This window comes from Hemiscyllium ocellatum, chromosome 28 (genome assembly GCF_020745735.1).
Source record: "Hemiscyllium ocellatum isolate sHemOce1 chromosome 28, sHemOce1.pat.X.cur, whole genome shotgun sequence".
In the NCBI taxonomy this organism is placed as follows: domain Eukaryota; kingdom Metazoa; phylum Chordata; class Chondrichthyes; order Orectolobiformes; family Hemiscylliidae; genus Hemiscyllium; species Hemiscyllium ocellatum.
The window spans coordinates 41636327-41659627 of NC_083428.1; the positions used below are offsets into that span (position 1 = coordinate 41636327).

Consider the following 23301-nt stretch of genomic DNA (forward strand, 5'->3'; position numbering starts at 1 on the left):
TTTTTAAAAAAAAAGATAAATAGTACTCAAATTTATGTTAACAACCTTTTGCTCAAGTTAAACTATTGTGTGAATAAAGGGACACTTTTAAAGTAGAAGCCAGTATCTACTCTATTTGATCTCATTTCAAGTTTAGACAGACATTCATATAAGAAGTATTTATAAAAGAAAACTAAATTTGTAAAGCAAAGCTGCATCTGGTCACCGGAAGCTACAATTTATTTAAATATTCAAAAGGTGCAAAACATTCTTTCAAGGTCAATCTAGTACCTTTTCTGGGCAAATGGTTGAACAGAGTGTTAATATGTCCACAGACAATTTGCAAACCTTATTCCAAAGAGTTGGGTCTTAAAATCCAGTTTCTGGAATTTCCTATAGACATGGCTATGCTGCTTGGTTTTACAGATTCAACACTGCATTTTGTATTTAAAAAAAATTGCAAGTGCTCTTTCTAAACCATGAAGATGTGATTTAAAAAAAATAAAATTAAGTATAATGACTACTTAGGAAAACGAACAGCAGTTTGATATACTGTCATGTGTCAAAAACTTTCACATGACTTTATTTAATTTAGATTACTTTTTACCCAACAAATATTTAGGAGAAGCATAAAATACAGTCAATGTTACTGATCCAAATCCTTACTTTAATGTCAGAGTCTAGAGCATAAACATTAATATTGATTTGGAAATCATGGTGTAAAAACATCACAATTGGACAATATTTTCATTCCAATAATCAGGTATAGTGAAAATGTGAAAGCAATAAATACATCACAAATCTATTTGTGCTTTCAACACAGAAAATTGACATTATAATCAGGAGTATCAGACTGCAGCACGATGAAGGAACTGGAGCAGACAAAAGTTGACATTAACCCATGTCATTTTCCTTCAAAATCTTTATACAACAAATCTGATATTAGTGCCAGAAACAATATGTCGCATATAATCAGGGAAATTTTGAATTGTTAAAAATGTACAATATTTTCTCATCACATTACTTACTAAATATTAGAAATTGGTGGCAGGGCTGTAAAGTAAAAACAAAATTCCACATATCTGCCCAGTGCTTTAACTTATTTGGTTTACATAATTTGAGATTATGAATTTCAACACCATGACCAACTTAAGTGTTAAAACAAACTAAACTAAATAAACTATATGCAGATATGTACAACTTTTTACAACAATAACTTTAAAAGAAAGCATAGAAATAACAAGTGGCATCTCAGTAGCTACAGCATCACAGCACTAGGCTCAACAAGGTTGAATCCCATTCTGGACTACAAATTTCATTTGAATTTCCAATCAAATATTTCAGTCTCAGTGAGGATAAGAAAACTGGGAAGTTTCCCTGCATAGTTCTCGAGTGCCTCTTGGTTTAAAAGGTAAAGAAACTGCAGTGGCAGAATCCAACTACTGGACTTCCTTGACTTCAAAATGTTTACAGCAGACACTGGTAGATATGGAAAGAAAACTGAAACAAAAATAAATATGGCCACAGTAGAGTTGTCAAAAAAGACCTACTCTAAACCAACTGAGCCTCAAGATCCATACCTTATTTTAAAAGAACCTTAAATGAATTAAATAGTTATTCTTTAGATACAGACATGTTTGCAGCTTTGCTTTTCACTGGCATCCTCCTACAATGACCCAAGGAAGAAAAACATAGCAAAGGTTTTCTGTTGAGCTGGCTACTCCTGTTGAGAAAGCACTTTAAACATTACTATATACTTCTCATTACTCCTATTGGTAAAGGGGTAGTGAAAGATTGGGTAGAAATTAAAGTAAATATGCAAGCTATAACAAAAGTCGATAGAACAGAATTGATCAGCACTGTTTCTTTGCATTTAATTCAACTGCTTCCACAAATATTAACAATATATTTGTTGAGGATTTAAAAAAAAAATCAAGCAGTGCGATGGAGATGGGCATACATCTAATCTATAACATTGTTATAGCTCTTATAAATCAGTATACAGCCTTCTTTGACATATTTGTACTGGAAACTTAGGGAGATCAAAAAGATATCAGTCAAACAGACCATGAATTTCTCCTCACTCTCTCCTCCCCCCCCTCCCCACCATTTCCTGTGTGTCATTATGAGAATATGGGACTTTACTAGGAATCGATGCTTAATTAGCAGTCAACAAAGCAGAATTTATAAACAAATTGTCTACAACTTAGTGCTGTCTTTATTTCTCCAAATATTTCAAGAACTATACACTGGTCCTTCACATACATAAGAACTGCTCAGGCGTGTCACTTCTCCAACCCTCTATTGTACCACTTCTTTCAGGAGGTAGACGTGGCTGGAAGGGCTCAAAGTAACTAAAACCTGCAATGCTAGAGGTAGACTTCTTCAACATGTTTTTCCATATTGTGTCCTGCACGGTTGGTAGTGAATTTTCTCCAGCATTCACAGTTACATTCAATTTTGAGCATTTGACCGTTGAAATCAACAATCTATAGTCAGGTCAATGACATCCATGTCACTCTTCCTGTTTGCAGGATCAGTGAACTGATTGTTGCCAGTGTCTGTAAAATTCAAAATTGAAATCAGTCAGCTAAATTCAAAAAAGTCAGTTTAAAAACAAAAATCATTTGTGCAATGCCTTTCTCAACCACAAGCCATCCCAAAACACTACAGAAATTAGTCACATTTTGTAGCTGGAGAAAGTGTATCAGTAAAGATCCCAAAAACAGCAGTGTGAAAATGCAGCTGGTGATTTGGTGGCATTGTTTGAGGTAAAGTTGTGGTCAGGCTTTCAGGAGAGTCCTTCGGCTTTTTTTTTGAGTGCACCACAGAATCTTTAAAGGCCACATAAGATGTTCAGCCTCAGTTTAACTTCCTGAGACATTATGGCACTCAAGGCTCCCAACCACAACACTAAAGTTTCAGCCCAGATTCATTTCTAAGATATTGTTGTGCGTTTTTAATCCACAGCTTTCTGACACAGTGAAAATGCTACCATTGTATACTGTGTGAAAGGCAAAATTACAATACTCAATGATGTCAAGTGCAGTACAAAACAAATTACTGGAAATGCTGAAGGTCTGAAATGTAAACAGAAAATGCTGTGAATATGCAGGTCAGGTAGCAGTGATGGGGACAGAAACATTTCAGGTTGGTAACATTTCATTCCAAACTCGTATGTACAATAATTTTACAAAGTATTCCTGTCCCTCCATTAAAACAATCAATATGGCTGCAGGGAAAATATACAAAAAAGGGAAACTCTTCCTCTAAAATCGTGGCAGGCTTGCTAATTTCCACTAACTACCAATAAAAATTCAAGAAATAGGAGTAGGCCATTTGACGGCCTTGAGCCTGTTCTTGCACTAAATAAGATCATAAGTGATTTTTGAACTTCTGCCACACCTTCCCACCTTAGTATCCAAAAGTCTGCAGATCTCTCATTTAAATGTACTTAAGCAATTTCACTGCTCTCGGGTAAATAATTCCACAGATTCTCAATCCTTCAAGTGGACAAGTTACGCCTCATCTCAGTCATAAATGACTGACCCCTTATTCCAAGGCTGTGACCGCTAATTCAAAGATTTTCAGCCACTGGAAAGATTCGTCCAGCCTTGAGCCGGTCATGCCCTTTAACTACTGGCAAAGATACAATGACCAAGTGGGCTTTATCCGGTGTTGTAAACTTACTATGGTTTCCAGAATTGTAAAATTTCCATGCATTCTAATAGGAATACATCTCATTTAAAATGTAAGGAATATAAACCTAGTCTAGTCACTCTCACCCATAGGAAAATCCCTTTATCCCAAAAACACAGTCTAGTAAACCTCAGTTGCAGTTCTCTAAAGTACATCTTTCCTTAAATAAGGAGACCAAAACAGCACTTCAGATATAATTTCAGCAGTGTTTTGCATAAATTCCGCTAAGCTTACATTTTACAATTTTGTATTCCAATCTCTTTGTAATAAAGTAGTAGGTCCCATTTACTTTCCTAATTGTAGCTGCGCATGTTAACTTTGTGATACGTGGAGAACGTGAGGACTGCAAATGCTGGAGATCGGAGTTGAGTGTGGTGCTTGAAAAGCCCAGCTCAGGCAGCATCTGACAAGCAGGAGAATTGATATTTTGAGCATAAGCCCTTAAGCACCACAATCTCGATTTCTGTAATGTGCACAGTTACATAGTTGCAGTTGAACAAAAAATTTCCTGTCTCCCACCACTTTAAAAATATCCTGCTTTTCAATTTTCTCAACCAAATGGCTATGCTTTCTGCAACAGAAGTACAGCTTTTTACTCTGGAAAGACACCAAATTGTTTCTCTTTACCTTGCCCCATTTATCTAAAGCTAGGGTCTAATCAGACTGTTGTGATGGGTCAGTTTATTTAGTGGGTGTAGATGAAGCATGTGAGATGCATGAAAGCCTGGAATGTATGGTCCATGCAGCTGCCACAGTTGGTTACATAGGCGATTTGGTAGAGAACAAGATTGCAGAAGCTAAGCCAATTACAAAAACAAAGTTAGTCTGGATTGAGAGATTGTTTCAAGAGGAATGGAATGGTAGGGAGCAGTGAATGGGATAATGGAATTGGTTAAATGCAACAAAATGGCATGCACAATTACTTGATTGAACTTATTCAGCGAAAACTATTCTGTGTTAAATATAATGGTAGCTGCGTGGATTAATTAGATTTGAATGAAACAATGTTTATAAAAAGTGTCAGGTGAATTAAAAATTACATTACGGTTGCTGTTGTAGGTGATAAATAACAGTCAAACTTCAAATAGGGAAGCCACTCAAACTTAGATTCGACGTTTCGGGCATAAGCCCTTCTTCAAGCTTATGCCCGAAACGCCGAATCTCCTGGTCCCTGGATGCTGCCTGACCTGCTGCGCTTTTTCAGCAACACATTTTCAGCTTTGATCTCCAGCATCTGCAGACCTCACTTTCTACTCAAACTTAGACTCCAGTAGCAATTATAATTCGACTGGGACAACACGACTGTTATAGGGCAAGCCAAACAGAGAACAGCCAGGGAATTCCTAGAGGCATGGCACTCATCCACAGATTCAATCAACAAGCACATCGACCTGGACCCAATATACCGATCACTGCAGCGGACAGCTGAAACTGACAACCAGAAGCGGCAGATTCAAACCACTACAAATGCCGGAGGAAAGATCACAGAAGCGTTTCACAGGAGGCTCCGAAGCACTGAGGATGTCACCTAGACAGGGGACAAAATGTCTGCAACACAAATTCTTAGCTCGGCGACCAGAACCACAACAATGAGCACCCGAGCTACAAATCTTCTCACAAACTTTGAATAGCAGTTATAATATTCTACAAATCTTGAATCATAAACAGGGACTTTATTGGATACAAGACACTCTTTCAACACTTCATCATAGCTCTGCAAATGCTCTCTCCAGGTAATTATCCAAAAACCCTTTTAATAACCGCAATTCAATCTGCCTCACCATAGTTTGAAGATAGTAGTTATAAATTGGAGTGCACTCTGTACATATAAAACGTTATCTTCCCCCTTTCATGTCACCTTTGATAATTAAGGTGAATGGCAAAATAAGCAATTTCCTTTGGTTCTCCCCTTCCTGCCCCATGATTTGTTTCTCCCCATCTGCTCTATTTAGACCCCTTCATGGTTTTGAGCACCTTCATCAAATCTCTTTTCTTTTCTCCAAGAATAGCTTCTCCAATTTTTCCAGGTAACTGAATTATCTAGAATCACAGAATCCCTACAGTGCAGAAACAGGCCATTTAGCCAATTAAGTTCACATTAGCCCTCTGAAGAGCATCCTACCCAGACCCACCTCTCCTAATGGTATCCCTGCAATCCTGCATCATCCATCCACCTAACTTACACATCTTTGCGCTGTCGGAGGAAACCAGAGCACCTGAAGGACAGAGAATGTGCAAACTCAGGGAGGTTGAAATCAAGTCCTGGCGCTGAGGGGCAGCAGCGCTAAACACTGAGCCACTGTGCCACTTCTGCTGGAATGAATCTCAAATCGTTTCTCCACCTTTTTGGATATCTTCATATCGGTCTTAAAATAAAGGTGCCCAGAACTGATTTCACATCCAGCACTATGTGAGAAATCCTAGACGTTCCTGGCAGTCTGAATGACCATAAGTACTAAAGGTGCCTCTGGACGAAGCAACTGTACTTTCATGTTTTGGAACTGGAGTGGCAACCGGAGGCACTGTGATGCAGTTGTAAGGCTATGGGGTTCATGGATAGTGAATTACAGGATATGATCACTCAGCAGCATAAGGAATTGCAGGCAGAGGGAATGGGTGACTGCCAGACAAAACAATGGCTCAAATAGGCATGAAGTGCACCTCATTTCCAAACTGATTTGTTTTAGGCCTTGGAAAATCAAGACAGTGACAGTTCCCCTGTCAAAGCCAAGGTAATGCCACTCCAGATGGTTCAGCTACTCAGGGGGTTGTAGGAGGGGAAGCAATCAAATGGCAATAACATTTGGGTGCACCCGAGAAATAGGAAAAGAGAATCACCTTATTGGGATTTTACTATAGACTCACCTCCCTTTTATCTTTTGTTTCACAACTTTGTTTTTCCATTTCTTCCATTCTCTAATTAGCCCAGATCTTACCTTTTGTTTTGTCATATTTCTATTTTCATTCAATTCTGAAGTCATTCATCTTGAAATTTTAACCGTTGTTCTCCCCAAATACTGCCAGGCCTGCTGAGATTTTTCAGCATTGTTTTTAATATCAGATTTCCAGCACCTGCAGTATTTTATTTCTGTTTAGTTATGACCCTCCTTAAGCCCATATATTGCCAGAACAGATCCTTGCAAAAATGAAGAGAAACATGTTCCTTAAAAACAGCACAGCAATCCAAATTTCTTGAAACTCTAGTTTGTCCACTTGGAGCTGTACAGTTGAAACCATTAAAAGTGCACTGCCTCTAATCTTCCAAGTGGCTTTCTTATAAAGCCATAATTCATGCAACTACTTTTTCTTTTCTGTATCTATGATTTGTACCTAGGTACATTATAGTTCTGTTCGCCGAGCTGGAAGTTTTTGCTGCAAACGTTTCGTTCCCTGGCTAGGGAACATCATCAGTGCTATTGGAGCCTCCTGTGAAGCGCTGCTTTGATGTTTCTTCCGGTATTTATAGTGGTTTGTTCTTGCCGCTTCCGGGTGTCAGTTTCAGCTGTAGTAGTTTGTATGTGGGGTCCAGGTTGATGTGTCTGTTGATGGATGTTCTTGCCGTTTCCGGGTGTCAGTTTCAGCTGTAGTGGTTTGTATATGGGGTCCAGGTCTATGTGTCTGTTAATGGAGTTTGTGGATGAATGCCATGCCTCTAGGAATTCCCTAGCTGTTCTCTGTCTGGCTTGTCCTATGATAGTAGTGTTTTCCCAGTCAAATTCATGTTCCTGGTTGTCTGAGTGTGTGGCTACTAGGGATAGCTGGTCGTGTCGTTTTGTGGCTAGCTGATGTTCATGGATGCGGATTGTTAGCTGTCTTCCTGTTTGTCCTGGGAATTTGACTGGGAAAACACTACCATCATAGGACAAGCCAGACAGAGAACAGCCAGGGAATTCCTAGAGGCATGGCATTCATCCACAAACTCCATTAACAGACACATAGACCTGGACCCCATATACAAACCACTACAGCTGAAACTGACACCCGGAAACGTCAAGAACATCCATCAACAGACACATCAACCTGGACCCCACATACAAACTACTACAGCTGAAACTGACACCCGGAAGCGGCAAGAACAAACCACTATAAATACCGGAAGAAACATCAAAGCAGCGCTTCACAGGAGGCTCCAATAGCACTGATGATGTTCCCTAGCCAGGGAACGAAACGTTTGCAGCAAAAACTTCCAGCTCGGCGAACAGAACCACAACAACGGACACCCGAGCTACAAATCTTCAACCAGACTTTAGGTACATTATACCTAAGCTGGCACCATTTCAGAAATACTGGCTCATTTGTCAGGAGCAAAATGAAAATAGCTTACAATGGCAGGGGAAAGGAGCAGAAGAAAGGAGAAATATTAAAACCAAAGTTATAAATACAAGAGTTATACCAAGGTGCTGGAGAATAGTGAATATTTCTTCCAAATCTAGAAATTAAAAACGCATTTTCATGAAATAGCTAACAAAGTTTCACAAGAGACTTCTAGATCTAGAGACACATTAAAAATTGCCCAGGCAAATCAACAGTGAAATTCAGAGGTGAGTCTTACTCAGGAATAGTGGCTCATTGACTTTAACAGCATATATTCAGGGTAAATCTTTTCACACTTTATAAACTAAGGGTATAAGCAATACAGAATTGATTGATGCAACCAGTTGGTTTACTTAACACTGCTTTGTCCTGGATATTGGAGCGCACTCAACAGGCAAGTGAAGAGTACTCTATCACACCTTGTAAATGGTGGATAGGCCTATTGGGGCGAGGTGGTGAGTTATTCACTCAAGGTTCGTAGCCTCTAATTTTGCTTGTGTAACCACAGTATTTATATAGCTACACCAAGTTTCTGGTCAATGGCAGGAGAGGATTCCAATATATCAGTAATGACATTGGTTGTCAAGGGCAATGCTTAGATTTTCTTTTGTTGAATATTTTGCATTTATTCAGTACCTGTAATGCATTAAAGCACTCCAAGATGGTCCATAAAAGTGTTAACAAAATTTGATATTAAATCACATAAGGGCAAACAACCAAAAACTTGCCCTAAGTCATGATTTTAGTTTTCTTACAGGAAGAGATATGAAGCTCATTAATCCAGAGTTTAGGACCCATCCTCCAGTGATGAAAATTTTGGAGTGTACAAGACAGACAGTAGTAAAGCTCAAGATTAAAACAATAGAGAATTCCAAAGCTACATTGTGAACTGATAAGATGAGGATTTTGAAATAAAGGCAGTGTTAAAACAGCAGCCAACTGACCAGCAGCAAAATCAACCAATGAAAATTTTTCTACAAATCCAAAAAAGTGTTACTCTGTTTTATTTGTCTATTTAGATTAAATTTCCTCCAGTAAGGAAACAGGCCATTTGGCTCAACAAATCCACACCGACCCTCTGAAAAGCAACCCATCCAGATCCATTTCCCTCTAACTAATGTAACCAACACTATGGGCAGTTTAGCATGGCCAATTCACCTGATCTGCACATGTTTTGACTGTGGGAGGAAACCAGAGCACCCACAAGAGGCCCACGCAGACACAGGGAGAACATGCAAACTCCACACAGGCAGAAAATCGCCCGAGGCTGGAATCGAACCTAAGTCTCTGCTGCTGTGAGGCAACAGTGCTAACCACTGAGCCACCCCAATATCTTGGATAATCTGATACCCAACAGTTTACTAGGAAATTTGAAAAGCAAGAGAATAATCTTTAGAAAATATTGTAAAGATGAACAAAACAGACTTGATTTTTTAGTTAAAAATCGCACAACACCAGGTTATAGTCCAACAGGTTTATTTGGAAGTACAAGCGAGTGCTCCAAAAGCTTGTACTTCCAAATAGAACTTTTGGATTATAACCAGGTGTTGTGTGATTTTTAACTTGGTCCACCCCAGTCCAACACCACCACCCTCACTTCATTTTTTAGGTCATTTACTTCTGACATCTGGATAGAAATTAACAATCAAAGCTGTTCTATCAGTTCAAATGCCAAATGGAATTCGAGCATTCAATCCAATTCCCCAGAGGTATGGGACTACAGCACAAATTCCAACAACTTCTTTTGGATACAACAACATTATTGCTCTGGAGAATCTGAGTGCAGAGGGCTTTGGTATTGAAGCCATGATATTGATCAAGGCATAAAGGATATTATTCATCATGAAGCAGTCTCAGACAGACGAAGGGAATCAAAAGTGTTTCCTGTTTTAAAATTACATTTAGAAGCATCAACAGTGGAAAGAGAGTCCCAATGCATGCTTAAAGTTTAAACTTATAAGTGGTAAATTACAGGTCATCACCCAAGATGATCTATGGCACTGAAATCAAATAAACAAACCTTCCAATTCCACTATTGAATATTGAGGACCAGAATTCTTTTGAGGCTGCTTATCTGGTTTTATTGGAATCCAGCTGCCATCATCCTTAAACTGAACCTCAGTAGCATCTTCACACTCCTTTAGAATATCTAAAAACAGCCTAAGTAAAATAAAAACAAACTTGTGTTTATTTTTCACTTGTCTATTTTTCTTGGTTATCACGATCAATTTAAATCTACTTTGAAAAGATAATAAAGTTTTGAGGATTGCTTAAGGCAATATGGATACAGAATGTCATGATGTGTAGAATTCTCACATTCAGGACTTCAATCAGAACAAAAGCAGGCACAAAGACATTTCTTCACTTGGGAGATCTTTGTGCATGATGGGCAGATATATAAAAAAAATCAAGAAACTAGGAGATTGCTACACACACCACCAAAATTTGTAATTCTAAAAGATTTCAAGAAACGTTGCCTCAAACAATTTGAAGTCTTCTGCACACAAATCAACTCTTCCTCAGTTAGGTGGAAATCACTTACTGAATTATGCAGTATATTGATTTCTATCCTTCAAAACAGTCAGTTCTATTATTTACTGAAACTAGATGAATCATTGTCATGATAAATAATTAATATAACAAAGCACACACATAACCAACAAAGTAAAAAAAAACAAATTGCTGGAAAAGCTCAGCAGGTTTGGCAGCATCTGCAAAAATAAATCAAATTAGCATTTTGGTTTGGTGACCCTTCAGAGCATACACACTAATCTGATTGGCCAATAAAACATTCACATTATAAGACCACAAGATTGTAGGGGTAGAAGTAAGCCATTCAATCCATCGAGTCTGCTCCACTATTGAATGAGATAATGGCTGAACTGATAAGCTTCAACTCCACGTTTTGGCCTTTTCCCCATCACGCTCCATTCCTCCACAGATTAAGAACTGGTCAATGTCAGCCTTGAATATACTTAATGACCCTGCCTCAACAGCCCTGTGCAGCAAAAAATATTCCACAGATGCATTACTCTGAAAAAAGACATTCTACCTCACCTTTGTTATAAATATATGATCTTTATTCTGAGATTATACCCTCTGGCCCTACACTGATCTATAAAAGGAAAGAACAACTTCACTCCCACAGTCCAAAAATGTGCAGGTTAGGTGAATTTTCCATGCTAAACTGCCCGTAGAGTGAGGTAAAGGGGTAAATGTAGGGGACTGGGTCTGGGTGGGTTGCACTTCGGTGGGTCGGTGTGGACTTGTTGGGCCGAAGGACCTGTTTCCAGACTAAGTAAGTAATCTAAAAAAAAACCTACTCTGTCAAGTCCACTAATAATCTTGTATGTTACAAAAATGTTGCTTCACATTCTTTTAAATTTGGAGTACAGGCCCAAACTACTTGACCTTCCCATCATAAGACACCCCTTGATAGCCAGTATCAGCCTAATGAACCTTGTTGGACTGTCACTAATGTCAGTTATCTTTTCTTGGACAAGGGACTCAAAACGATTCATGGATGAGAGGCGGATGCAAGGGGGTGAGGGCGCGCAAAAAAGGGGGAGCATGAGTGGATGGGAGGCATGTGAGAGAGAGGGATAGCGAGGGAGGGCTGCATGCATGTGAGAATGAGCAAATGAGGGGCATGCGTGGGAGACCACGAGCAGAAACGAGAGGACATGACAGTGACCTGTAAAACAATTTGCTCTTGGGTTGGGGGCGTCACTGGCAAGGCCAGCATTTATTGCCATAAATAGTGCTACTGAAGCTGCTTTATTGAATTGCTATATTTCATATTGGAACATGAATCAGGGTGGTGGGTTGGCGGTACAAGGAGAAGAAGCAAGAGTCTACGAAGATAGGCATGGTGAGATAGGAGTGGCCGGAAAAAGGGAGAGGCATAAAGGGAGGGGGTGCAAAGGAGAAGGGTAGGATAGGCCATCAAAGGGAGTGATCAGTTTTCAGCCTGTCAATAAAGAAATATTCAAAAACAGGGAGCAAGGAAAATAGGATATCACTTAGGCAAACAAATCCCTTCTGAACTAATCTGTCTTTATTGAAATGTATGTCAGTTATTCTGAAAAAGAGCTTTGCTCCTTAGTTTGTGGTTTAAATGCCAATTTATAAATGGTGGTGACCAGGAAACCAAAAATTAACTTGTGTGGTGTGGTTTTAAAGTTAATGACAGTTGACAATTCTTGGATATTGATAAATTCTTCTAATTCTACTTCTATATGAATTTAAATAACTCATGTTCAAACAAATACAGAAGGTACAGTTCCAGTATGATTGCATCTCACCTAATGGAATTACTGAATGAGAAAGTAAACCCCAAGTATCAAAATGCAGCCCTAGAGAAATCTGAAGATCTTAGGGGAGAAAACTGCCCACTACCATGAGGCAAATTTACACTTTGTATCATAAAGGGGAAAATTAGGGGTAACAAGATGGAGGCTCAAGGTGATAAAAGGATGTAATTGTGTTAGAGTAACAGCTTCTTTCAATGCAAGTCAGTTTGTGAGGACCAGATCTTCCATTTATGCAACACTAGACAAGGTTAGATGCCTTGAGGTGATAAAGTAGCAGACCCCTGCAAGTTAGGTATCTGTTTGTGCAACAGGTCATGATTTAGATAATTTCTTCATTCACACAAACGTTGGCCCAGTTCAAGGATCAGCTATACGTTTGAATTAATCTCCAACTTTATTCAAAGATATTGGAAATACTTTCTTTGGCCTCTGAGATACTGAATGGCTGGGCGCTGTGAATACTGGGGGGGAAAAAAAAACCAAGCATCTCACTAAGCATGCCCATAAAATAAATTTTCTGATTTGTCCATAATTGACAATCTGTTCTTTTCTAACATTAATGGCCTTTGCAGTGATATGTACTTCTTGTCAGACGTGGGTGTTTAAAGAGAGTTTAAGGGTTACTGTGGATTGTAACTGCCATAAATGCTGTTGGATGCAAATTTTATCAGATCGAGTGGATCGGTTGGAGACAGATAGAAGTGATGAGGAATTTGCAACAGCAACAGTATGTGATGGATGGCAGTTATAGGAAGGGGGGGGGGAAAGTCTCAGATACAGTCACATAGATGGGTTAACTCCAGGAAGGGTGAGAAGTCGGCACCTAGGGCAAGAGTCTTTTGTGGATATATCCATTTCAAACAGGTATGTGTTTTGGAAAATGTAAGGGGTGATGGATTCTCAGGGGAACGTAGCACGAACAGCCAAGTTTCTGGTATTGAGATTGGCTCTAATGCCAAGAGGGGCATGTCGACTTCCAAGAGATCAAGTGTATTAGGGGATTCTGTAGTCAGAGGTACAGACAGACGTTTCTGTGCCCAGCAGAGAAAAAAACAGAATGGTGTGTTGTTTCCCTGGTGCCAGGATCAAGGATGTCTCAGAGGATACAGAATGTTCTCACGAGGGAGGGGGGCCAGCAGGAAGTCATTGTCCACATCGGAACCAACAATTGAAGGGAAAAGGTTGAGATTCTGAAGGGAGATTACAGAGAATTAGGCGGAAATTTAAAAAGGAGATCCTCAAGGGTAGTAATATCTGGATTACTCCCACTGCTACAAGCTAGTGAGGGCAGGAATAGGAGATAGAGCAGATGAATGCATGGCTGAGGAGCCGGTGTATGGGAGAAGGATTCACATTTTTGGATCATTGGAATCTTTTTTGGGGTAGAAGTGACTTGTACAAGAAGGACAGATTGCACCTAAATTGGAAGGGGACTAATATACAGGCAGGGAAATTTGCCAGAACTGCTTGGGAGGATGAAAAGTCGTAAGTGGGGGGGGGGGGGGGGCGGGCAGGGAGATAGTGAGGAAACAAGTCAGTCTGAGACAGGTACAGCTGAGAAGAGAAAAAAGTGAGTGAATCAAACAAACAAACAAACAAACAAACAAACAAACAAACAGTCAGGGCAGGCAGGAACAAAAAGGTAAGACTAATAAATTAAAACTGCATTTATTTCAATGCAATGGGCCTAACAGGGAAGGCAGATGAACTCAGGGCATGGTTAGGAACATGGGACTGGGATATCATAGCAATTACGGAAACATGGCTCAGGGATGGTCAGGACTGGCAGTTTAATGTTCCAGGATACAAATGGTACAGGAAGGATAGAAAGGGAGGCAAGAGAGGAGTGGGAGTGGCATTTTTGATAAGGGATAGCATTACAGCTGTGCTGAGGGAGGATATTCCTGGAAATATATCCAGGTAAGTTATTTGGGTGGAACTGAGAAATAAGAAAGGGATGATCACATTATTGGGATTGTAATTTAGACCCCCAGTAGTCAGAGGGAAATTGAGAAACAAACTTGTAAGGAGATCTCAGCTATCTGTAGGAATAATAGGATAGTTATGGTAGGAGATTTTAACTTTCCAAACATCGACTGGGACTGCCATAGTGTTAAAGGTTTAAACTGATTCGGGATAGTCAACATGGCTTTGTGCATGAGAAATCAAGTCTCACAAACTTGATTGAGTTTTTTGAAGAAGTAACAAAGAAGATTGATGAGGGCAGAGCAGTAGATGTGATCTATATGGACTTCAGTAAGGCGTTCGACAAGGTTCCCCATGGGAGACTGATTAGCAAGGTTAGATCTCATGGAATAAAGGGAGAACTAGCCATTTGGTTACAGAACTGACTCAAAAGGTAGAAGACAGAAGGTGGTGGTGGAGGGTTGTTTTTCAGACTGGAGGCCTGTGACCAGTGGAGTGCCACAAGGGATCGGTGCTGGGTTCTCTACTTTTTGTCATTTACATAAATGATTTGGATGAGAGCATAAGAGGTACAGTTAGTAAGTTTGCAGATGACACCAAAATTGGAGGTGTAGTGGACAGCAAAGAGGGTTACCTCAGATTACAACAGGATCTGGACCAGATGGGCCAATGGGCTGAGAAGCGGCAGATGGAGTTTAATTCAGATAAATGTGAGGTGCTGCATTTTGGGAAAGCAAATCTTAGCAGGACTTATACACTTCATGGTAAGATTCTAGGGAGTGTTGCTAAACAAAGAGACCTTGGAGTGCAGGTTCATAGCTCCTTGAAAGTGGAGTCGCAGATAGATAGGATAGTGAAGGTGGCGTTTGGTATGCTTTCCTTTATTGGTCAGAGTATTGAGTACAGGAGTTGGGAGGTCATGTTGCGGCTGTACAGGACATTGGTTAGGCTACTGTTGGAATATTGCGTGCAATTCTGGTCTCCTTCCTATCGGAAAGATGTTGTGAAACTTGAAAGGGTTCAGAAAAGATTTACAAGGATGTTGCCAGGGTTGGAGGATCTGAGCTACAGGGAGAGGCTGAACAGGCTGGGGCTGTTTTCCCTGGAGCGACAGAGGCTGAGGGGTGACCTTATAGAGATTTAAAAAAATTATGAGGGGCATGGATAGGATAAATAGACAAAGTATTTTCCCTGGGGTCAGGGAGTCCAGAATTAAAAGGCATAGGTTTAGAGTGAGAGGGGAAAGATATAACAGAGATCTAAGGGGCAACCTTTTCACGCAGAGGGTGGTACGTGTATGGAATGAGCTGCCAGAGGATGTGGAGGAGGCTGGTACAATTGCAACATTTAAGTGGCATTTGGATGGGTATATGAATAGGAAGGGTTTGGAGGGATATGGGCTGGGTGCTGACAGGTGGGACTAGATTGGGTTGGGATATCTGGTCGACATGGACGGGGTTGGACCGCAGGGTCTGTTTCCATGCTGTACATCTCTATGACATTGAATGATCTTACAATAAAAAGGGTTGCACTCAGAAGCCTCACTTCAAACGAGCCATACCTAACCCAGATGGAATATCTTCACAGCTTTCCCTATTCCTTCACTTTCTAAAATCAATGCTTTTGAAAAGTAAAGTAAAGCACAAAAGTTGATCTGGTGCTGCTGGATGATATATACTTTTTTCAACGACCAACTAACCTGAAGCTGGTTATCTAAAAGAGGTACGATCTGTTTTGACTAATCAGAAGATATGAATGCAGTGTGAACACATTTTCAGAGTCATGGGAGCAGTTAGGAGGAGGAATTGGATTTGCTCATATCAGAGTGTCCAAGATAAATATCTGCTGTAAATATATAAACTCATTAAGAATGGCATTATAAAAAGCATAACATCTGCAGAACAATACTTACTGGTCTACAAATAACAGTTCATAAGGAGCTGGCTTGTCACATACAGGACACATCCATGTAGGCTTTTTTTCATTCATCTGAATATAAAGGGCTGCATCAAAACACTGTAAATGCGTGCAAGTAATACCACGACAGGGCACTGAAAGCCGCATCTTACCAAGCTGTTGAGTACCAATATTGGAAAGTTATATTAGAAACATTTGTCAAATAGAATAATGAAAGTTCAAAAGAAGCATTTAAAATTATGAACAAGAACATGACATCATTTTGAATTTTCTGTTCTGCTGCAGTGTTATCTTCTATCTGAAACTTGAACAGATGTTCATGTGGCAAATAAAGATGGTACAGCTCAATCACCTTCAAAAGGTAGGTATTCACAATATCAACTAGGAGAAAGTGAGGACTGCAGATGCTGGAGATCAGAGTTGAAAAATGTGTTGCTGGAAAAGCGCAGCATCAAAGGAGCATAAGCCTGAAACGTTTATTTTCCTGCTCCTTTGATGCTGCCTGACATGCTGCGATTTTCCAGCAACACATTTTTCAGTTCACAATATCAAGACAGACTGGTAAAGAGCAAGACCACTGGTCTCAAGTGTATAGTGCTCTGCAATTTATCTTAGCATAACCTAATTTCTTTTCTGTTCACCCATTGCAAATTCTTTGGAAAAGAAAACCAGTATTTTGATAATATCACTGTTTTCAATTTTTCTAAAAAATGAATGGACCTGATAAAATAGATGAGGGAAATGGATTTCATTGGTATGAGATGGTACCTGGAGGTGACAGACTTGATGTAACTGGTAAGAAAAAAAAACAGGGGCTTCAAGTGATGATGATCTGGAATCTGTAGTCTGACAGGGTGCTGGAAGCAGTTTCAAGTTAGACAAGAAATTATCTACTTTGAGATGCAGGATCAGAGTAAGACCATTCAGCCCATCGTTTCAATGAGATTATAGCTAATCTGATCATTCTCAATTCCACTTTTCTGCCTTTTCTCATAATCCACAATTTCCTTGCTGATTAAAAATCTGTCAAGCTCAGCATGAAAAGTGTTGTTATAGCCAGAGCTCCATTACTGGAGAACCTGAAAGTATTCGAACTGTCTGCTGTCAACTAGTTCTATACATTCAGAAGCCAAGGACAGTGCGCTTGATGACAGCAGTTTCTAAAGATCCAGGAAAAATTTGGATCATTGATACAACCAGTAATTTCCCTCCTCTCGCGCCCCCTCAATTTATCCCAATTTATCAACCCTAGATAAGGCTATCTTTGATCACATTTGTGTTACCTTCTACCTACATGCCTCTCTAGCCCCACACATCCAAACTCTACCTTCTAGATTCCTCATCCTCAGAAAAACCATGCTCCCATTTATTTACAATGGCATGCTTTTATTGGTCCTGCTATTTTTCAGATTTCTGCAGTTACTAATTTACTCAAACATATTAATAACAACAAGTTGAGAGTATGTTGGTTAAGCACAGAAACACATTCACACGAGGCAGAAAACATGCTCTTTAAAATATAGGACATGTTCATTTTATTATACAAACAAAATTATATACACTAGTTCAAACAATCTTTACACAAACATCAAAACAAAGTTTTCAAGTTTTAATGTGTTTCCTCAACACAATCCATTAAAAAGATTCAGTTCCAAAGAAATATCATTTATATTTCAGCTTTTTAAATCTTTACTTAAACTGACACCATTCAGCTTCATTTTCTTGAACTGTCGAGAAAATTAGTTGATTCCTTTCCATGTCCAACAGCATGAACCTTTCACAATTCCAATGGCCTAAATTCTCTCAGTTCTAACAACTTGGAAGATTTCTATCCAACTCTCATGGCTTGGAAGTTTCAGAAACCAGAGAGCACTTGTACTGAAGTGACTGTTTACTTTGACCAGAAGAAAGAGTTTCCCTTCCTCAAAAGAAATATTCTACCTTCTATACTAAAATCTGAATTTTTCTGAACTAAAAGCTTTGAACCATTGTTCCCAAGTCAGTTTAAACTAAATTTGCTTGTGATAATATATTCAAAATAATATTTTCAACAATGCAACATTACTACCCACTGCTCTGACCCATCAGGTCAGATAGTAGAAACACTTTAGCAATTAACACCACAGGGGTTTGTCAAGTCACTTGACAGCAGGCCTGTCTCTTCCTGGAACAGAATCATTTTTGTGACTATTCCAGTGAGTTTGACTTTTTTTTCAGAAAACACAATGAATTGGCCAAATTTCTCCTGTCAAAGTGTTAAGAAAAATCCAAAATTTTAAAAATGCCAATAATATATACTATACACCTTACAAGCCACTCCATCCAGTGTCGTCCTCATCTCTACTCACTGAAATCCAAGGAACGCAGGCTTGGACATATATCGTGGAAACCGTGTTTCAGCATTCACTATAAACTCTGATTGGGCCATCAGGTCTTCTTTTTGTGCCAAGTTGTTCACTGTTTTGGAAACTTTCTGGAATGCAAAGATAACCCACAGCTTCTTCCTCTACCACAAGCCCTTTCTTAAGCCCTTTCCTTCATCATCTTCTTCAAGATGAAGTGCAGAGTTCAAAGACTACTTTATTTACTGACATACAGATCATCTGCATCAAATTTCGTTTTAAATGTCCAGTGATAATTCTGTTGCATTAAAGGTGTTTCATGTTATTTAAAGTAATTACAGTAGGGGACATAATATGAAACTTTTGACAATAAAACAAAAATGTAATAATAATGTCAAGAACAAGGATGAAATTTACGGTGCTAGTTTGGCTTTGTTTCTCTCCAGTTGGATTCAAACCATATAACATGGGTTGCTGCAGCAGGTAGTAATGTTGCAATGTGGATCTCAGGATGCGGCCCTATGTACAAATTATTTCCTGAACATAAATAATTTTAAAATGTTTAAAAGGAAGGCATCTAATTTTGTTTTTACAAAGGAAAGCTTTTACAAAAAGCTGTCATTTAAGTTAAAAAAACTAATAAACTGTCTTTGCAAAATGAAACAAACATTCAAAATTATTTTTTAAAGCTGGATCTGGTTAATATTAAGAGAATTTTAGACTTACTTTTGTTTTATTGTCTTTCAGAAAAGATGTCGTATCATTAGAGGAATACTTACACTACACATAAGGGAAACACGGAGGCCAGTGGTGGTAACATCATTGTCAGGTTCCAGTCGAAGCTTTTTTCGAACTTGAACATAAGAAGGGATAACTTCTATTACCAAAATTGTACCAATCAAAATAGCATGTTAACATAAAACAGCAGTAACAATAATTTTTATATTGTGTTAGAAAGATAAACTGCTTGGAGGAGGAAGAATGAACTTGCAACATAGAGAAGTGCAGCATGGGAACAGACCCTTTGGTCTAACTTGATAGCGACCAGATATCCCATCCCAATCTATTCCCACCTGCCAGCACCCTAGCCCATATCCCTCCAAACCCTTCCTATTCATATATCCATCCAGATGCCTCTGAAATGTTGCAATTGTACTAGCCTCCACCACTTCCTCTGACAGCTCATTCCATACACTTACCATCGTTTGTGTAAAAAAGCTGCTCTTTAGGTCTCTTTTATATCTTTCCCAATCACCCTAAACCTATGGCCTCGAATTCTGGACTCCCCCACCCCAGGGAAAAGACTTTGTCTATTCATCTTATCCATGCCTCTCGTGATTTTATAAACCTCCACAAAGTCACCCCTCAGCCTCTGATGCTCCAGGGAAAACTGCTCTAGCCTATTCAGCCTCTCCATATAACTCAAATTCTCCAATCCTGGTAACACCCTTGTAAATCTTCTCTGAACCCTTTCAAGTTTCATAATATCTTTCCGAAGGAAAAAGAGACTAGAACTGCACGCAATATTACAAAAGTGGCCTAACCAATGTCCTGTACAGCTGCAACATGACCTCCCAACCCCTGGACTCAATACTCTGACCAATAAAGTAATCATACCAAACACCTTCTTCACCATACTATCTACCTGCGACTCCACTTTCAAGGAGCTATGAACCTGCACTCCAAGGTCTCTCTGTTCAGCAATACTCCTGAGGACCTTACCATTAAGTGTATAAGTCCTGCTAAGATTTGCTTTCCCAAAATGCAGCATCTCACATTTATCTGAATTAAACTCCATCTGCCACTTCTCAGCCCATCGGCCCATCTGGTCAAGATCCTGTTGTAATTGGAGGTAACCTTTTTCGCTGTCCACTACATCTCCAATTTTGGTGTCATCTGCAAACTTATTAACTATACCATTTATGCTCATATCCAAATCATTTCTATAAATGACGAAAGGTAGTGGGCCCAGCACAGATCCTTGTGGCACTCCATTGGTCACAGCCCTCCACCCCGAAAAACAACCCTCCACCACCACCTTCTGTCTTCTATCTTCTATCTTTGAGCCAATCTGTATCCAAATCGCTAGTTCTTCCTCTATTACAAGAGACCTAACCTTGCTAACCAATCTCCCCATGGCGAACATTGTCAAACGCCTTACTGAAGTCCATATAGATCACATGTACTGCTCTGCCCTCATCAATCCTCTTTGTTACTTCTTCAGAAAACTCAATCAAGTTTATGAGACATGATTTCCCACATACAAAGCCATGTTGACTATCCCTAATTAGTCCTTGTCTTTTCAAGTACATGTACTTCCTGTCTCTCAGAATCCCTCCAACAACTTGCCCACCATCGGAGTCAGGTTCACTGGTCTACAGTTCCCTGGCTTTCCTTACCATCTTTGTTAAACAGTGGCTCCACTTTAGCCAACCTCCAGTCTTCCGACACCTCATTTGTGACTATCGATGATACAAATGTCTCAGTAAGAGGACCAGCAATCACTTCCCGGGCTTCCCACAGAGTTTGAGGGTACACCTTATCAGGTCTTGGGGATTTAGCCAGTTTTAGGCATTTCAAGACATCCAGCACTTCCTCTTATGTAACAGACATTTTTCAAAACAGCACCATCTATTTCCCTACATTCTATTTCTGCCATGCCTTTTTCCATAGTAAACACTGATGCAAATTACTCGTTTAGTATATCCCCCATCTCCTGCAGTTCCACACAAAGGCCACATTGCTGATCTTTGAGGAGCCCTATTCTCTCCAGAGTTACCCTTTTGTCCTTAATGTATTTATAAACAAAAACCTTTGAATTCTTCTCAACCCTATTTACCAAAGCTTTCTCATGTCCCCTTTTTGCCCTCCTGATTTCCCTCCTACTGCTTTTATACTCTAAGGATTAATTCGATCCATCCTATCTATACCAAACGTATGCTTCCTTCTTTTTCTTAACCAAACCCTCAATTTCTTTAGTCTTCCAGCATTCCTTCCCGGACCAGCCTTTCCTTTCTTCCTAACAGGAACATACGGTCTCTGCAGTCTCATGATCTAATTTCTGAAGGCTTCCCATTTTCCAGCCATCCCTTTACCTGCGAACATCTGTCCCCAGTCAGCATTTGAAAGTTCTTGCCGAATAACGTCAAAATTAGCCTTTCTCCAATTTAGATATTCAACTTTTAGATTAGATTACTTAGTGTGGAAACAGGCCCTTTCGGCCCAACAAGTCCACACCGACCCGCCAAAGCGCAATCCACCCATTTACCCCTTGCCTAACACTATGGGCAATTTAGCATGGCCAATTCACCTGACCCGCATATCTTTGGATTGTGGGAGGAAACCGGAGCACCCGGAGGAAACCCACAAAAGGATAGATCTGGTCTATCCTTTTCCATCACTAAAACTAATAGATTTATGATCGCTGTCCTCAAAGTGCACCCCCACTGACATCTCAGTCACCTGCCCTGTCTTATTTCCCAAGAATAGGTCATGTTTTGCACCTTCTCTAGTAGGTGCACTCTACTGGATCCACATACTGAATCAGAAAAATTTCTTGTACACACTTAAATTCCTCTCCACCTAAACCTTTAACACTATGGCAGTCCCAGTCAATGTTTGGAAAGTTAAAATCTCCTACCATAACCACCCTATTATTCTTACAAATAGCAGAGATCTCCTTACAAGTTTGTTTCTCAATTTCCCTTTGACTATTAGGAGGTCTATAATACGATCGCAATAAGGTGATCATCCCTTTCTTATTTCTCAGTTCCACCCAAATAACTTCCCTGGATATATTTCTGCAAATACCCTCCCTCAGCACAGCTATAATTCTCTCTTATCAAAAATGCCAACCCCCCCCTCTCTTGCCTCCCTTTCTATCCTTCCTGTAGGATTTGTATCCTGAAACAAATTGAAGGCTAGGACTACTGATGATTGCAAGACAAAAAGCTTTAACAACAAGCATTTTTCTTTTCAACCAAAAAAACTACTCACTCAATTCTCTGGAAATTTCAGAAGCTCTAGTTTCATTTGCTTGAAGTTTATGTAGCAATTCTGCTACTATATGTTGTTTTACTAGGTACAAAACCGCAGAATATCGCTAAAATAAATAATCAAAAAGAGAAACAGTTACATTCATGAAGTCAAATCTCCTTCACATCAGATGCTAGTGTCCATACCTATATTAATTCACTTACAATAATCAAATTGAAATGCAGAATAGGCAATAAAATTTTGCACTGCACACAAAAGGTAATGTTACTATAGTCTTCCCAGACGACTAGACTGCTCTCTCATTAGAGACAGGAGATTACTGTTGGTTTCATCTGAAGGTCACAACACCTCAGGCAAGGGGAGAGGTTGAGAAGAAGAGTCCTTCATGGTAACCTCAGCCAATGCAAAGTGAACCAACACTGTTAGCATCACTCTCAAACTAGCCAGCCAGCCAACTCGCATTACACTTCATATTCGGCCATTTAGAACCAATGAGGGTTTTACCTTGGCAAAATGTCCCCAAAATATATTTAAATAGTTAGCTCCACGAGATGTCAAATTTAATAGTGGTGTGATATCAATGGGTCGACAAGGCCTTTTTGGCTCTACTCCAGGTTTATTTGATGAAAAGTAACTCTATAAAGAAAAAAAACAGAAGTATAAAAGGTATTGGTCATAAATTTCATTCAATATTGCAAGTTAAAATCACAGAAGATGATTCTAGCTTTAGATTCAGTACTTTGAAGGCCACGTCTCTTTCACACAACATACTCCCAATAGATCTCAAGTTATCGATAAACACCAGACTTCAGAGC

The 23301-nt window shown here is 39.5% G+C and overlaps 1 protein-coding gene across 1 annotated transcript in view; it reads right to left on the bottom strand.

The window, feature by feature from the left end:
- Positions 1 to 674: 674 nt before the first annotated feature.
- LOC132829014 (E3 SUMO-protein ligase PIAS4-like) overlaps positions 675 to 23301 on the bottom strand; it is a 92733-nt gene continuing 70106 nt past the window's right edge. The window contains exons 7-12 of the mRNA XM_060846279.1: positions 22991 to 23122; positions 22487 to 22592; positions 19270 to 19343; positions 16144 to 16304; positions 10013 to 10152; positions 675 to 2540 (exon numbers count right to left, since the gene is read on the bottom strand). Coding sequence (XP_060702262.1) covers positions 2461 to 2540; positions 10013 to 10152; positions 16144 to 16304; positions 19270 to 19343; positions 22487 to 22592; positions 22991 to 23122 — 693 coding nt within the window. The 3' untranslated portion in view covers positions 675 to 2460. The remainder of the gene's footprint in view (positions 2541 to 10012; positions 10153 to 16143; positions 16305 to 19269; positions 19344 to 22486; positions 22593 to 22990; positions 23123 to 23301) is intronic.